This window comes from Drosophila innubila (genome assembly GCF_004354385.1).
Source record: "Drosophila innubila isolate TH190305 chromosome 3R unlocalized genomic scaffold, UK_Dinn_1.0 2_E_3R, whole genome shotgun sequence".
Classification (NCBI taxonomy): domain Eukaryota; kingdom Metazoa; phylum Arthropoda; class Insecta; order Diptera; family Drosophilidae; genus Drosophila; species Drosophila innubila.
The window spans coordinates 17,602,870-17,619,778 of NW_022995380.1; the positions used below are offsets into that span (position 1 = coordinate 17,602,870).

Sequence of the window (16,909 nt, forward strand, 5' to 3'; positions counted from 1 at the left end):
TGAATGATGGATCTCAATGAATTCCTTGCGATAATTTGTCCTACACTAAACTCGAAAGGTTTTCGGAATGATTCCCATCAATTTCTCGTCCGCTCGACTTAAATGAAAGCTCCCTCAAATCGATAATGGTGCGTTACCAATTTGTGATAGGGCTATCTAATCAAAGACATTTGTGCTTTTGGTTTGAATTGACGGTGACTGACGTTGGGACTATGCAAAAGCTTCAGTTGTGCCTTGTGTGCTGTGTGGTGGTGCAGTGGAGCGAATACACCCGGAGTCGAAGAGTCGCGGAAGGTTAACCCCGCTGTGAGACCGGAAGGGAACAAGCTAGTAAAGTGGGAAGCCCTCATTAAGAGTAAAGAGTTTGTTAACATTTCATTGAACAAAATGAAGGTGAGTTGAGGCCACATTTCTGTGAGATGATGACGCAGTTCTTCTGGCGTTTCATTACGTTTAATTGGTGGTATGCCAATTATGCCATTTGTTTCTTATCTTATCAGTAATTTGTTTTTTTTTTTATATATCTATTGTTTTGCAGCTGAACGCGATCGTGGCTATGCTTCTGTTGGCTTTAGGGCCTTTGGTCAGTGGCGAAGCTGTACAAAGCACCGCCAAGGAACAGATTGTGGTGCACACACCACTGCAAAACTATGAGCAACCGTCACTTCGGGATTACGATGAGTGTCAGGTGAATCGTCAGAGTTGTGTAGATAATTGCGCCGGAAACGAGACTTGTGAGTCAGAGTGTCCACAATGTCCGGAACTGTGGGATGAGCCATTGTTAGTGCAGGGCGTCAACGATACAAACTACGTGGCACCTGCCCAGCCGCCCCTCAACACCACCAACATCATTCGTCTAACGAACGAGATCAATAACATTATCAACAACGATATACTTTCCCGCAATGAGGTCAATGTCAAGGTTCATCAGAATGTCTCCCAGGTGGGCGGTCGCTTTGGTCTCGGATACAATGATCAGGGCTCCTGCTGCTATGTGATCCGACGGGAGAGAGAGTGCGACCACAAGGAGCACTGCAAGGAGGCCGCCCGTCACCGGGTCTGCGGCAAGCGTTGTCAGTCCCGCGTGATGATTGCCAAACGTGTGGTCCAATGCGAGAAGGATCAGCCAGAGGAGTGCCACGAGACGCTGGAGTATGTGCCGGCTCACAAGCACAAGACCTCGGCAAGGGATGGCCACAATAATCGTGGTGGGCGTATGAGGCGTGCCAGCTGCCAGAGCTGTCTGGACTTGAGATATGGCGACATATTGCAATACGGACTGCCTCCACAATGCTACGGTTGCTTCCAGGGATTTGCAGTACCTATGATGCCCATGGCCATGCCCATGTATTATCCGCAATATTCCTATATGCCAAACTTTGGCTATGATAATCAACCAAAATACGAGCCGAATGATGAGGATAACGAAAAGAAGGAGAATGAAATTGCCGCTGATAATGACGACAGTGATTGGATACTGGACTCTAAAAAATGCCGAGGATCCAATGGAAAACTGGAGGATTGCGTGGAAGGCAGTGGAGATTTTGAAAGTCCCGTTGCCTTGCCGCCAGCGCATTTGGAAATCGGCAAGGACAACAACAACAACAAAGAAGACGAAGATGATGGCTACAATGTGCCCGCCCAGCGACGTCGACGTCGCCGTCGCCAGAGTCGCCGTCAGTTTATGCGCTCCTTATACAGTCACCGCCATGGTCGTCATGGCGTTTGAGATGATGGACTGCATCAACTACATTTAATATGATGAGATTTCCTTAGTTCTACATTCCAACTACAAGTCATATTCTTAATCTAATCTCGAATTGTGGCGAAGCTGTTATGATTAGGAAATTGAGAATGTGACGTTTTTGCAAATAAAGTTTTGTTTCGTTTCCACTTGAATTCATTTGTGTCTATTTTGAAGATAATTAAAACAATGAATCCATTCCCAACTCTGAAAGGTTCATAAAAACACGGGTAATTACATGTGCTAATTAGATTTTATTATTTATGATTGCTAACACAAATTTAATTGTAAAACCATACAAATTGTTGGTTAGGCAGGATATATTCTAGGATACATTTTGAGTAAAGGTTTAGCTGGAAATGTTTCACAAATTCAATTAATTTCATAACTCTAATTGTCATATGGGTGCTAACATTTTTCTTTAATCATCAGATTAACAATTTGCATTGAACATAGATTATTTAAAAAACTTGAATAACAAACAATTTGCGAATACTCGTACGACTACGCATTGTATTTATGTTCTATATATAGCAATTCATAATTTGATAAGGTCAATTAGTGTGTGTGCCATTGAAAATTGTAATATGATTGGACTTTAATAGGGGGCACTCCTCTGCTTATAGACTAAACAACATTTAATAGAATTCTTCATTTTCATTGTGCACATGTACTCAAAAATTGTTCTAACTGAGCGTATAAATTTGTTTTAAAAAATAGTTGCAGCATTTAGGTAGACAGGTAGTCTCATCGTGGGCACCTTTTCCATTTAAACATGTGAAACAAAATTACTAAACTTATGGTAATATTGCGCTGTATGGTTTGTTCGTAAAGCCAATGCTGACGATGAGAGCTGAATTACTTAATACCCAATTCCTTAAGCTCAGTTTCCTCATCCACGGAGTCCTCCTCATCAGAACCATGCACTGATGGAGCCGGAGTAGTGTGACCTGGAAACAAATAAACGGATGGGAAAAAGTTAACAAAAATTATTATTTATTTTCTAATAATTTTACTAATACGAGTGACATATTTAATCAATGATTTCTGAATGTCATGTGAGTAAGACTCGGTTGCTTGAGTTATACAATGCATGATCGGAATCGGACATGTGTACTTGGATTGAATTTACAACTGAAGGTGACAATGGAGTTGAAAAATTAAAAAAAATTATTTTTTCTTAGAATTTATAAATTTCGGTTGGTCTTAACGTATAGTTTTTTTTTAAAAATTATACGTTTTTAAATATTCATTTAGTTATAATAAAAAACAATATATATTTTACATCAAAATTGTATGAATGAATATAAAATTTGAATAGTACATTCAATTATAATTACCTCTTGAAGCAATAAATTTTTTGAAAATTCAAATGAAAATTGGCAATGCAAAACTTGAATAATATCAATAATAAAATAATAGTATACTCGTAATTATAATCAAGTCCTTCCTCATTTTTTTTTATTCTTAATTCCGAAATAAATGAGTTAATATGGAATAATGTTGAGTTTTGAATGTAGTGTTAACTTGAAATATATACATATAAAATGCAGTTGCACTGCTTGATCCACTTAGGTCTATTGCAGGAACTTACGCGAAGAGGTCGGACTTGGGGGCTCACTGTGTGGACGTGAGAACATCAAGTTATTGCGCGATCCGTACATGGAAGTTTCGTCCACATAATCGGGATAGACAGTCTGCAACGCCTTTAGCCTAGCCTGTCTGTAGTACTGTAGTGATAAAGAAGAGAATACGGATTAGTTTATCTAATTAAATCAAGTGGGAATATATAATATTTACAATGCCCAGCGTACGCCAATCAAGCAGATCGCTGAGGCGCTCCGTGCGATTGCGCTGAATGATGCGCTGGCGGCGATTTAAGCGTGAGAACTCCATCATAAAGGTGGTCAACTGCTGCACACTGTTCTCTAGACCAATGTAACGACGATCGACTATGTAGATGCCATAGGATTTTGGATCGCTGATGTGCTCCTGCATGAAACAACCGAAACCGGAAAGATTTGTTGTAACGCTCGGTATGCCCATGACGGTACACTCGGCTGGTGTATAGCCCCAGGGTTCGTAGTATGATGGGAATACACCCAAATGGCAGCCGCGTACAAACTCCTCGTAATCAATACCAAACAGTGGATTTGTCGAAGTCAGAAACTCCGGATGGAAGACCATTTTAACGCGATCATGCACTGAATTAAACAAATGACAGCGCCTGATGGATGCTAGCACCGGATCATTCCAATCGTCGGCAACATTGTGCGTAGTTACCGGTGGCATTGAGTCACGTTGCATGCCAAACATGCAACGCTTTATCTTGACCAGATCATCCTTCTGCAGGAGCTCATCGGAGCCGGGTATGCGTCCTTTAAGGCATATATCAAACATGCGTTTGCCCACCGCCTGCTGTACACCGTTGATGGTATCGCGCAGCTGCTTGATGACTGCATGGCCTTTCAACGAGTCCACATTGAAGTTGTTCGTCTTGGCGGGAAAGATGAGGAAGGCCACCACAGTGACATCCGGACGTTCATGTTTCAACATTGCATTGAGGCGAGCCAACGCCTCGATGAATATATCAGCTCCCTTGTTGCCAAACTCATAGCGGCCAGCAATGAAAAAGTACAGAGTCTTGTCCAGATCGAAGTCCATATGGCTGCAGAGAAGATTCCAATGATTAGACTACGATTACACGTTAACTGAAGAGCTTAGGAAACTTACCCATAGAAATGACCACGTACAAATTCATTGATCTTCTCCTTGGCGACGGCATGCAAGTTCTGGAACTCATGAATGGCCGAGAACTTCTTGACATTGAGGCCATTGGGAGTAATGATGTCAGGCTTGCGCTTGAGCAGATGCTCCGCCTCAAATCCAGTAATCTCCGACACAGTGGTGAAAACATGAGCGAGATGCGTTGCACCACGCTCCAGGCAATATCGATGATAGATTTGACGCTTGCCGGCCTCCTCATCCACAGCAAACTTATCGAGATTGTTGTAGAAATCGGTGTTGCCAGCACACAGATATCGACCTAGGAGTGTGGCGTGAGTCGTGAACACGGTGGCAATCTCGATCTGGCGAGTACGAAGAATTATGAGAGCCACTCCCGCTTGCCACTCGTGAAACTGGGCAACGATTCGTGGTGGATTCATATCGTTGCTGTGGGAATAAGCAATGGCACAGTTACGGAACTCTTCCAAAAACTCGGCAATCATGAAGCCCAGAATGACGGCATCGTTTGTCTCAATGTCCAGATGGGGTATTCCAATATTACACTTCTCCCACATCTCCGACTTGAACTGATCCAACTTCCAGGCGGCTGAGCCAATGTCAAACAGTATCAACTGTGGATTGCCATCGACCAACCAGCGACCGGTGTGAATTTTATAGCCACGCGATCGAAGCGTGTTGACTGCATCCAGCAATGGATTGCCTCGTGGAAATTCCATTTCCTCCATCTCGGTGCGTGCACACTGCTCCTTGTAGGGGCCCATCATGCACAGCTGCTCGCCCATTTCCTCTGTGGACACATAGGCCTTGGATCGTATAACCGTATAAATGCCTCCGACCTTGTTGGCCACCTCCCAGGCCACCTCAAAGTTCCATCGATTCTCGCGCGATGCAATATCGCCGCGATCAAAGTAATCCTTTAGGTCCCCGCCGGACTCCACGCGTGAAAAGCGACGATTCATCTGAAATGGGAATTAAAGAAAAGACAAGATTGAGAATGCGATTAGCAAATGCAAAAATATTATGTAATTTATGAAAAACTGCTGCCAACCCGCAGAGCCATGGACGTGTCATCTTGATCTTCAAAGCGATAGGACATTTGCCGCCGCAACATCTTGAATGCCGATTACTCTAAGATCGACTGGCAATTGGGACAGACAACCTTCTAGTCCAGGCAATCGCAACGTACTGATAATCACAACTAATTTTAGCTACCAACTGGCCCACATTACATCTGTAAACCACATTTACATAGGTAAACTAGTGATGCCACAGAAACAGGACAAACTGATCAAAAAGTGATAAAAATAAGAAAAATAATATTCATCTCAAAAGTTTATCCTTATTCGAAAAGTATTTATATCTTTTTCAGTCATAGAATCATCTTTCTTTTACGTTTGTTTGTCCTTTTTCATGTGTTGCTTATGTTTAATTTTGAAATTTTTTAAACAAAATATATATTAGTTACTTTTTCCAGCTAAGGTCGGTTTTATGTAAAAGTGAAGATCTATCCGGAAAAAGTCTAAATCGGCAACACTGCCGCTAACTGCAAGCCGAGCGTCATAATCGAAGCGTTGCATCATCATCATCCATATCATGTTCAACATCAACACATCATCACGCACATAGCATTCTGGAGGTGCGCCCAGACCAGAGCTCAATACGACAACTGATAACGCAGCTCGTACCTCACAGTTCAGTTCAGTTCAGTTCAGGCCAGATGGCCTGTCAATTGGCCCTGACACTCAGCAGCGACGTCGCCGTCGCCGTCTCCCTGAACATGTCCCCCCATTAATTTCGTGGGTCTGCTATTTTTAGTCTACCGGGAAATAACAGGCAAAATATCGAAAAATTTGATTCATTTTTTTTTCTTTGTAAATATTGCCAAATTATGGCAAATAAATAAATATATATAAATATATATTCCGGTATCCAATGTATCAAATCCAACTAACTAAAAATGTGCATTTTTGGAATGACGAAAATTATGTAACACTGAGCGGTTTCCCTTGGTTGTAAATACATTTCGTTAAATTTCTATAGTATACATATGTGCTTAGTAATCAACAGATTTTGTTTTTGAATAATTTTCAGTTTGAATATGGCAAGATTTCATTCGGGACACGAGTAGTAGTTGTTTTTTTTATTTTTTGTAATATATATGTAATATATATCTAAAATATATTAAAAAATTTTTTACATAAGGCATTCAATATTACGAATTTTAATTGTGTTAATATACTAAATAAGTATTTTCTCAAATAATTTTATATATTACACATAACCAATTATTCAGGGTGTTTGCAGATCTCCAGACCAACCAAAAATAAATGGATTTTGGATTCGTTTGGATTTTAGCAATATGCTGGATTATTTAAAATTTGTATTTTGCTTAGTCCTGTTGTTTATTTTTTACACACATCACAATCGCTTAGAATATACCCAGATTTTTTCCTCAGGAAGTTTGCTCATTTTAGTTCAATTAATTAACATTACTAAGTCATTCTGCAATCGTTTAACAAAAAACGTAATGTGCAATAAAATGTAATTAACATAAGGCTGAAAAAGGCAGGCACTCAAAAGTAAAAGTATTAGAAAAACATTTAACACTGAAAATTTAATTTCAATAGCGCGTTGTCACATGCACAATTCCCTTACGTTTTTATTGAATTAATTTGCTGAAATTCGACTGATCAGATCTGTGTGAGACGTGTCGTGGCGACTCTCTTATGCTCCACAAGAGAATATGTACCCTAAGTACATAAATATACATACACTTGGTCAATTAATTGTTTTGACAAAATCATTAACGCACAAGTTTGGATTTGAATTTTAAAAACAGCTTAACACTTTTTTATATTGTAAAAACCAGGATGAATACATTTTATTTTATTTTTATTTTTAATAAAACTGTAATTTTGTTCTTTGTCAAAACAATTACTTAACATACTGTATATTCGAAAATCAGGTTGCGCCTCTGCTCGCACGTAGGTTAAAATTGCCCCTACAGCGACTGCAAGAAACTCCAAGAACAGCAGCAACAACAACAATAAGAACAACAACAACACAATACCAGGCGACGCTATAGACACAACGTCTGTGTGGTGTGTGGCAGGCAATGTCTTTTTTTTCAATGCCGAGCAGACAGGCAGCTAAAAGTCAAATAAAGGTCAGTGGCTGCGTCGCTGTCGCCGCTGTGCGGGCAGAGCATTAAATATTTTCACCATTGTTGGTAGCTTCTTGGGCCTTTAACTCGCTCAACAAGTTTAAGTTGATAATTTTGTTGTTGCATTTGCGAGCACGATGGAATTTCGCTTACGACCGGCGCATTGATAGTAGTCGCAGCGCAGCGGCTTATCAACGTTTTGTTTATGTTTCACTTTTATCACTATTTCGCTATTGCAAAAAATATGATTTTGCATCGGGACCTGCGACCGGCGAAGTCGACATTGGCGCCAAGTGCAATATGCTGATAGCGATAACGAATTTGTTTTCAAGTTAATAAGTATGTGTGTGTGTAATGGCACGCGCGCAGCTGTTAATTTATAATTTTCACGGAAATCTCATTCACCTTACAGCCGTCGTCGTTGCTAGCAGGTACAAACAAAACAAACAACTAACGCGGGTTGTCCACACTTTTTTCTTTCTTTTTGAAAGACGCTGCCACCTGGCAGAAAACAGTTACCGTTAATTTGAAAGTCTGGCAGCCCTGTAAACGGTTCTAGCTCATTATATATTTTTAGTGCTTTTTTCCGAAAATGAAATTTTTGGTAATTTTGGAACGTGTGGTAGCTTTGGTTCCCAGAAAAATTTGTCATAATTTGTAAATAAATAATTTGTCTGCATTTTCTTCTAATTTTAAAACTCCAATTTTGGCGCGAACTTTTGCTAGAAATTTGTCTAAATTTTAATCTGATTCTACAATCGAATTTCGATTTAATGTTGTGAAATAAATTATAATCTTTTCGATGACTAAAACAATTGCTTACAATTAATTTAAATTTCCCGCTACCGAATTTTTAAATAACAGCGCTACCACCTTAGGTTGTCGTATAACACTTGGCAATTATTTTGTAGCAGTCAGCTTTTTTTATCCTCATGTTTAAAAGCGGGGCTTTTAATTTATTAAACGTATTCTAAAGATGATTATTACGGATAAATTAAATTAGACTTAAAAATCATAAATAATGGTAAGAATATTAGTAAAACATATGTTCTGGCTTCTTTTCATTAAAAACGACACGTTTCACCTTCAAATTTGTTTTGTTTTCTCATAAAAACTCATATTTCAAAAGTAACCAGCGCTATAACCTTGCTCTATAAACAATTTAATGTCATTTGTGGCGCTTGCTCGCTTAACCTCAATTAAAGACCAAGACGAACACGCAATTTCTGTGTTCATTTCTTTTTTTATTTATTAATTGAAAAGTACAAAGACAATTGGCAATAACTTACGCATACAAATTGATTTTCAAGTTGACTGGCTAATGAAAAAAGGAAATAAAAGAAACACTTGGTAATTAGGTTAACGAATTTGTCAACTTTCACATTGTGCAATTTCTTAATGTCCAGGATATTTGAATGGCATTGAACGACAGATACCTGGGAATGTGTCCAGTCATAATTAAGGGACATCACTCAATTCAGCGCCTTGACAATCTGGTACCAGTTCCGATTCAGTCTATATGCGTCAATAGAATCCAAAGTCTTAACAACCTGAGTCCAGACTCAACTGACATTCTGAGCGAGACACAAGGTCAAATGGCATTTATGCTTTATTATTTTCGCACAACCGTCGACCGTAAGTAGGGTTGGGGGGGCTCATTGGGTGTCCTCAGAATCAACATGAACACTTTCCTTGTCTTTTTTCCGCGGTTTGCCGCATCTGCTTTTAATGTCTGTGTCTGCCTTTGACGGAACTGCCTCTTTGTTGTGTCCTTAGCAAGGCAATTGATAACAGAGTCGACTTAACAAACCACTTTACGGTTATCCCATCAACTTGCAATTTATTCAGTTGACATATAATATTAGTTTTCCATTTTTCTTTGCTAGTTTTTTTTAATTTCCGTTTTTGGTGATTGTTCTAGCACAGTGGCAGACCATCCAAATTGCGGTAGATGCTTTGAAGCGTTTGTGGCTATAGCAGACGTTATGGCCTTTCTTTCCCACACACAGCCACACACAACCACACACACCCACATATGTCAGGTTCACACTTATTCTGTACAAGTATTTAGTATGAGAAAATTGAAAATGTAAAAAATTTTCTGGGATTTGCAATGGTTAGACAAGCGCATGGCCAAAATGCAATAGTTGACCGCCATTCTGTTTTACGTTGGCAAAATAAGTAAGCAATGGCATTTTGCCAGAAATTCTGTAATGCTGTAATCATTATTCGCACAAAGCGTTAGTATCTCAATGAGAATTACAAATGAAGACTAAAAACCAACGAACACAATATACCCTTTTACTTATTTTTTAAGTAACGGGTATAATATTAAATACACAAAAATAAAGATGAGGAAACAATTAGAGCATAAAATTTCGAATTTCATTTTCATTTTTCTGACTCCTGAATAAAATATAAAAAATTTCATTAATTATCGAATCTTATTAAATTGCAGCTTTCCATTTTTCTATTCTGTTCGTAATATTAATTTGTTACTAAAATTTTTTATTTTGATTTTAGCTTACATATTTTTATTATTTTCTAATAAGAAGTTCATAGATTTGTGTTCCAAGTATGTATTTAGTTTTTCCACATGTATTGTTCTTTGATTATAAAATTTGATTTAAAAAAATATATATATATATTTGGTCAAAATTCTTATAAGGTAACAAAACGTTTATCTTAGTTTTAATATTAAATTTTCATATAATTTATGAATGACTATCTGCAAAAAAAAAAAAACTTTATTTATAGATGAGCACAAAGAGCATATTTCAGTCTTATCTAATTGTAGGTCTGTTTTTAAAGCCACTTCACAATTGGGTCAGTTTAACAGGCCTATGACTTTCCACGCCATAAAGAGCTTCATTAAAAACTTTGTTCTAATTCATTAGCGACCCGAAAAGCAGCACGTGAACTTGAAGCCGGTGGCAAAGTCAAGTGCCGGCTTGGTGACTAATTTCATTCAGGGGCATCCGAATATTGCACGACAATAAAGATAATAGCAGAATCTGGTGGCAAGAAAAAAAATTTAACAGGAGGCAGACAGGAAATAAAACTCGCCAGTGATATACCCTGGGATATATTATATTCAAAGTTTAGTACTTTACTTCATATTTTTTCTCATATTTTGAAGCAGCTTGGTTTGAACTACAGAACAAGAATTTAGCTTAAAATAGTACAATTTTTTATTATTTGAACACTGTTTCAAAATCAAGCTAATATAAAATAAAAGATAGTAAATTACAGAAAAATATTAAATTTTGGTAATTGATATTTTGTTTCATAATGAGGTAGAATTTGGGTTTGGGTTAGCAAACAGAATTTCGTTTGTTTAATTTATTTTTGTACATCTGTTAATACCCGTCAGTCATTTTATGACAGGGTATGCGAACAGTAAACAAGAACAGGCACGAAAGAGGCGCCAACTTGCGAGTCGTTGATAGCGAGGTTCTTATTATGAATTGTTGCCTACTTATCGGCGCATGCGTCAACTGTCTACTCTGAGGCTGGCTGGGAAGTGAGTTCAAAGTGGGCCTGAGTCGCTGTGGCATATGCAACATGCTACGATGCTGAACATGCTTCAATGTTGTGGATGACTTTGCCTCTGTTTGGCTAACAAAACGATGCCCGCTTGCCCAGCAGCAGCAGCAGCAGCTGACGGCGAATTCGAATTCGAAAACTGTTATCAACAAACAGGCAAACACGATGTCCGTGTGAGTGTGTGTGTATGTGTATTTGCGGTTGTGTGGGTGTATACTTGATGGTGCTGCTGCTTCTGTTGGTAGATAGAATCCCATCAGTTGGCGGCTGTTGCACGTTGCGTGCGGTTTCGTTCTTGCTTCTTCGCTCTCGTCACGTCCTTTTCGTGGCTCTTCGTGGCGTTCGTCAATATTCAAAGTGCGCTTCGCTGTTATGCTGTCGCCAATAGTTTTTTGATCAACTAGCAAAAAAAAAAACAAAAACAGAAACTAAACTATGCACGGACAGTTGTCCCGAGAAGTGGCGGAGTTGTCATTTACCATTCGCTGGTCGCGGCGTGCGGTTGTCTTTCCAGTTTTTAAACTTTTACTGAAAATGTGCAAAAATGTTTAATTGACAAATTTATTTATATTTAACGTCTAATCAATAATAATGGCAGTTGAAAATTAATTTATTTAAAATAATATAAATTATTGAAGCTGAACATTTAATAACAAAGAAATAATCAATTTAGTTCGTAACAAAAACGAAAAACAATTAAAAATCTTTAAATACTAAAAACTTATATCAAATGAATAGCAGACAATAAAAAGAAACTTTAAATTAATTGTTTTTTAGCTTAAAATTTAATAAAGCAAAACTGTAAAATAAATATTGAACAAAAATATAAATTTAAAGAAGAAACAATTGAAAATAAAATAAATGTTTTATATTTAGGTAAAAAAGTTTACTTTTATATTTGATAATTTCTTATTTTGCAAATTTTGAACATTTTTAAACAGTTCAATAATAAGTATATCGCTTACTTTTGCCCAGTAAGCCACGCCAAAATAATTAAAAGTTGAGTTTAATATTTTTGTGCATTTAATTGCAATCCTTTAACTCTTGAAATATGTAGAAGAAACATCGAGAACCACAATTAAAATGCAATTTTGAAGCGGTTAAAGTGCGTAATTAATTTAAGAGTGTCACGGAAAGTCGAAAGGTCAGTTAAAATAATGGAAACAAAAAAACCTCAGCAGCCTTAGCGATGGTTAATTTAAATTCATTACAAGTTGACAGCCAGATTCAAACGGCTAAGGACACGGCTGAGTCCTAAGAGCATCAATTTTGCAGGCAATTTAATTGAGGAACGCAACAGAATTTTTGATTTAAGTCGAGTTGAGCGGCATTAAACAGCAAATAAAACCAAAATTTCTTTATCCAACTTCCTGTGTTCAAGTTCAGAGAAGAGCTGCTGAGATTTCTTTTATACGTTATGCTGAGTAATTTCCTAAATTATAACGAAGCACACGTGCAAATTGGGCAAAAGCGAATAAAAACCAAAACCAAACGAAATCAAATCAAATGAAATGAAATTATACGAGTCGGCGAGACGCGACGAATCACATTTATTATTATTATTATTATATTGTACATTTATTGTATGTACTCGCAGATTGTTTAACGCCAATCCCGAAACGCCCAAACAATCTTTGCAGTAATGGAAATCAAAGCACATAAAAATAAAATTAAATGCCATAAATAAAATCGCATATATAATAAACATAAAAATAAAAAAATTTACGCGTTTGCTGCTTGATGTGACCCATGCGAGTAGCGGCGTCTGATATCTAAATTTACAAGCGTGCTCCATTAAATATTAAAATACTTCAGTCGTCACTGCAACCAGCTTTCAGCTTCCTTAGTGCGGTTTCCTGTCACCTGAACTGTCACTTTAGCTGGGTTTCCTTCTTTTTGGTTCTTTGTGGGTGAGTATGCGGGACACTTTTAGGAGGTCCTTATGAGCACATACGTAGCACATAAACCAACTTTGTGAGAGTGCTGACATGTGTGTTTACACAAATTGTATGCATATTTAAAATCGTAAGGCTGCGTTTAATATCTAATTATTCAAAATATAAATGTATGATTCGCTTTATAGTAGATTTCTGCATTTTAGATTACATTCATGCCATTAAATTTATTTGTCTTTCATACACATATCCAAGAAAATTAAAAATTTTTGCATTTAATTAAAGATTATTTATTCATTTAAGCAAACAGAATAAAGAAATTTAATTCGAAGCTTGATTTTAACTGATTTATAATTAATTATTTATCTTGAATTTGAAGCAAGACATGGTCTGCTTAATAAATTCTTTGGCCGAATTCATGTTTTCAACTGCTCCTAAAATGACTACAAAGAATCTCAGTCGATTGGATTAACATATATTTAAAACAAGCATGCGCTGAAAAGTATGCAACGTTTAGAAATTGTTTAATTTGTCGTATTGCTTATACCCAAAGTTGTCTGTTTTTTTCAACAACTTTTCTATTAAACAATGGTCGCATCGTTAGCTGAGCAATTGCCGGAACTGTGATTTATTTCAGTGTTCATTGATTAATTTTGAATGTCACGGGCATCGTTTAAATTTTTTTTTTTTTGTTTTCTGTTTTTATTTTTTATGCGCCTAAATCAGGCACTTTAACTTTTACGAGGCGCTTGAGCGAAGTTTTGTATTGCATGGCACATAAAACAAAGTCTTGGACAGCTTATGGATGGTCATCTGACATCCTTCAGTCATAAAAATGGCCTGTAGCTAAGTTTGGGAGGCTGGCAAAGTGCATACATACAGCTTATATTATAATTGTATGGCATTTCATAAATAGTTTTATGCAGGGCATAAAAGAATGCCACATAAAAGCATAAAAACCGCAATCGGCCAGACCATAAATTTAACATGCGATAGCTGGCTCTTTAAAGAGCATCCTAAACATAATTTCAGCATTTTATACACTTCTCTTTCTGTATATGGTATGCAAATGAGGCTCTGGCATGAAGGTCCTTTCATTTTTATTGTTCTCACCGCTGAAGGCGTTGAAGCATTGGAATTTCGTAAAATCTGCAGAAAAAAAATATTTAAAACAAAACAAATAACGACCCAGCAAAAAAAAATAATAATATAAAGTAAAACAAACAATACAAAAAATGCGTTGAAAGTTTTATATGATTTGGCCTACGCATTTTTTGTTGCGCCTTTTGCAGGAATGTAAGCAGGCGTGACAAAGGACGAAAAGGTTTACTTTTTTGTGAATTCTTTATATAAAAGGCTTAACATGGAACTCAGCTCTAATGCCAAGCAAATTGCAACTGTAAATAATATATACGATGAGGTGAGAATGCGGAAAATGTATTCATATTTGAGTAGAGAAAAATGCTTATGAAAGATTACTCGATTTGTTGTGTTTTTTGTTCCCTACACAAATCTGATGATAAGCTAATCCCTTTACATGATAACAAATATCACTAGACCTTCCGTTTAGAAGATTAAACTAAATATTTAATGCATTTGGAAATAATTGGATATTGTTTTTATATAATAAAACTGATAATAGATTGTTATAATATTTTATGATGGTGCCGTAAGAAAACTTGATTGTTATTATAATGAAATAATATATTTTCATATACGGTTTTACATAAATAAAATTCTAAGATAAAAAGGGTTAAATTTGACACTCTTTAAGCATAAAATCTTTAAGATAAATAAGCATTTATTTTGTTTTTATATCAAGCTTGACATTTCAACAGCTGTTTGCAAATTTGTCTCCTGACTGTGAAAAGTGTCAAAGTTGAAATTGGAAAATTGTGCTACAATTGAGAAGGATTTCAATAAGAAAATTCCGAAAGGCATTTTATCAAGTGGAAGCTGAAAAAGGCGAAACAAAACCAGCCAAAAACTTGCCACCTGTTGCCATAAGCTGGCCCAGACACAGTTCAAGGCAGAAAAGGTGAGGTTGAAGGGTCATGTCAGCTGCTTAACGGCTCGCTGAGCAATCAAGCGACTCACACACACATGAACACGTACATTGGCTATTGTGTCAATGTCATGAACTACAAAAAGTTGATATACTTAGAATGACAAAAACAATTTAATGGATTCAACTTGAAAATTGAATTTGTCTGACAAACTTTTGCATACGAATATAGCAAGAGTGTGTGTAAGTTGGTGTGTGTGTGTGTGTGTGTGTATGAGAACGGGTGCGTGTGTATGTGGGTTGTTTGTATGTGGCTGTTAAATTTAACGCCGCCTACAAGCAATTTACATGCCTGCGGTTTAGTGCTTATCATTATAATCTACACGAGAACTGAAAAAGGGCTGACTCTGCAGCCTTGTAATCCCCCTTCATTTACATCACCCCTCCCATTGTCATTGGGTGCTCTCACGTGCTTGGATTAGAAGAGGTGGTTGCATCATTATTACGATGACTGCTCTTTAGGATCAGCTCATTTTACGTTTATTACCTTGACAGTATGATGTGTTTGAAAGGAGCTTCGCCAAAAACCTCATAGACATGTAACTAAATATACCTGTGAGTGTTGATGTCAGTTTATTTTTAGACAACAATTAGTTTGATAAGCCAAGTACGATAGCTATCGCCGACTGCATCCGTGACCCCCATGATAAGCAATCAAAACGCACCCCAAAACCTGCCCAACTGGCCCAGTCACTCCTCGCCAGGCCCGCATGCCGTTGAAATTATTGTGTCCAATTATCTAGTTATATGTTATACCCGTTCCCAATGTTCGCATTCACAGAGTGTCATATGGAGTAGAATTCGCAGATATGCTACCTTTATAATTATAATATTTCAGACAGTCAGCAATGGGTTAGGTTAGGTCAACGGTAAAAAATATTAGCATAGATTTTTGCTTAATAGATTTAAATTACAACCTAATTTAAATAGAATATTCCTCAAATATCTTTGCCTATTGAATCAGGTATTTTTAAGTCATGTCTTAGCTAGATTTTATTTTGCTGATTTCGTTTTGTGTTTGTGTTTCGTTTCACTCGTCGAATGGTATTTTTTTTGTTGGTGTCTCTTGATTTGTTTGGTCTGCCTCCCCCCTTTCTCTTTTTGTTGCTCCTCGTTCCGACGATTCGACACTCCGACTGCCGTCTACCGTTTATTAACTTAATCACTTGTTGGCTTTGGCTTGCTGTTGCCTTTTGTTGTTGTTGATGTTGTCGTTGTGACTACTGATAAGCAATATTACGCCGCGCTGTGATTATCATCAATTATTGACAGTTGATTAAAGTTTCGCTTAGCTGCGCTTTGTCTGTGCCTGGAATTGGGGCGGGAAGATAGGTATTACAAATAGCAGGTCCTCTTGGTTAGTGTTGTATAAGCGTCAGGTTTGTGGCACAGTGCTGACAACATTGTGCACCCCCTTAATGGAGGATATGCAACATGGATTAAAAGAGAGTTTTGTAAGGTTCTTAAGTATTCCCTATTGCCTGAAATTGGCCATTCGAGTTTTTAAATTAACTAATTAATTCATTTTGTGCGAAAAACTTTACTTGCTTTATATTAACTTTTCTAATATTGCGATCTCTCTTAAATTTTTAGAATAGATAAATGCTACTTTTAGGATATTGTAAGCCTAATATGAAATAGTTTTTATTAGTTGTTCTTAGATCTTAGAAGAGTTTGTTATAAGATACCTATAACACATCTTTTGTTTGCAGAGTATTTATTAAAGAAAGGTTTAAGGTGTTGATAAA

The 16,909-nt window shown here is 37.1% G+C and overlaps 2 protein-coding genes across 5 annotated transcripts; one reads left to right on the forward strand and one right to left on the reverse strand.

The window, feature by feature from the left end:
* Positions 1–229: 229 nt before the first annotated feature.
* On the forward strand, positions 230–1,899 carry LOC117791575. Its single transcript, XM_034631362.1, has 2 exons — positions 230–393; positions 539–1,899. The coding sequence occupies exons 1-2, from the start codon at positions 388–390 to the stop codon at positions 1,727–1,729; spliced, it is 1,197 nt and encodes a 398-aa protein (XP_034487253.1). The 5' UTR covers positions 230–387; the 3' UTR covers positions 1,730–1,899.
* Positions 1,900–1,978: 79 nt separating this feature from the next.
* Positions 1,979–8,191, reverse strand: LOC117790029 (glycogen [starch] synthase). Of its 4 annotated transcripts, XM_034629268.1 has the most exons (6): positions 7,440–7,571; positions 7,148–7,242; positions 4,478–5,451; positions 3,545–4,412; positions 3,339–3,474; positions 1,979–2,694 (listed from the first exon to the last, which is right to left on the reverse strand). In XM_034629268.1, exons 3-6 carry the CDS (start codon positions 5,449–5,451, stop codon positions 2,603–2,605), a joined length of 2,070 nt encoding a protein of 689 aa, XP_034485159.1. In that variant the 5' UTR covers positions 7,148–7,242; positions 7,440–7,571; the 3' UTR covers positions 1,979–2,602. The 4 variants fall into 4 exon arrangements, with proteins under 4 accessions (XP_034485159.1, XP_034485158.1, XP_034485160.1 ...); XM_034629267.1 differs by lacking the exons at positions 7,148–7,242; positions 7,440–7,571 and adding an exon at positions 8,061–8,191; XM_034629269.1 differs by lacking the exon at positions 7,440–7,571 and having other exon boundaries at positions 7,148–7,260.
* Positions 8,192–16,909: the final 8,718 nt, after the last annotated feature.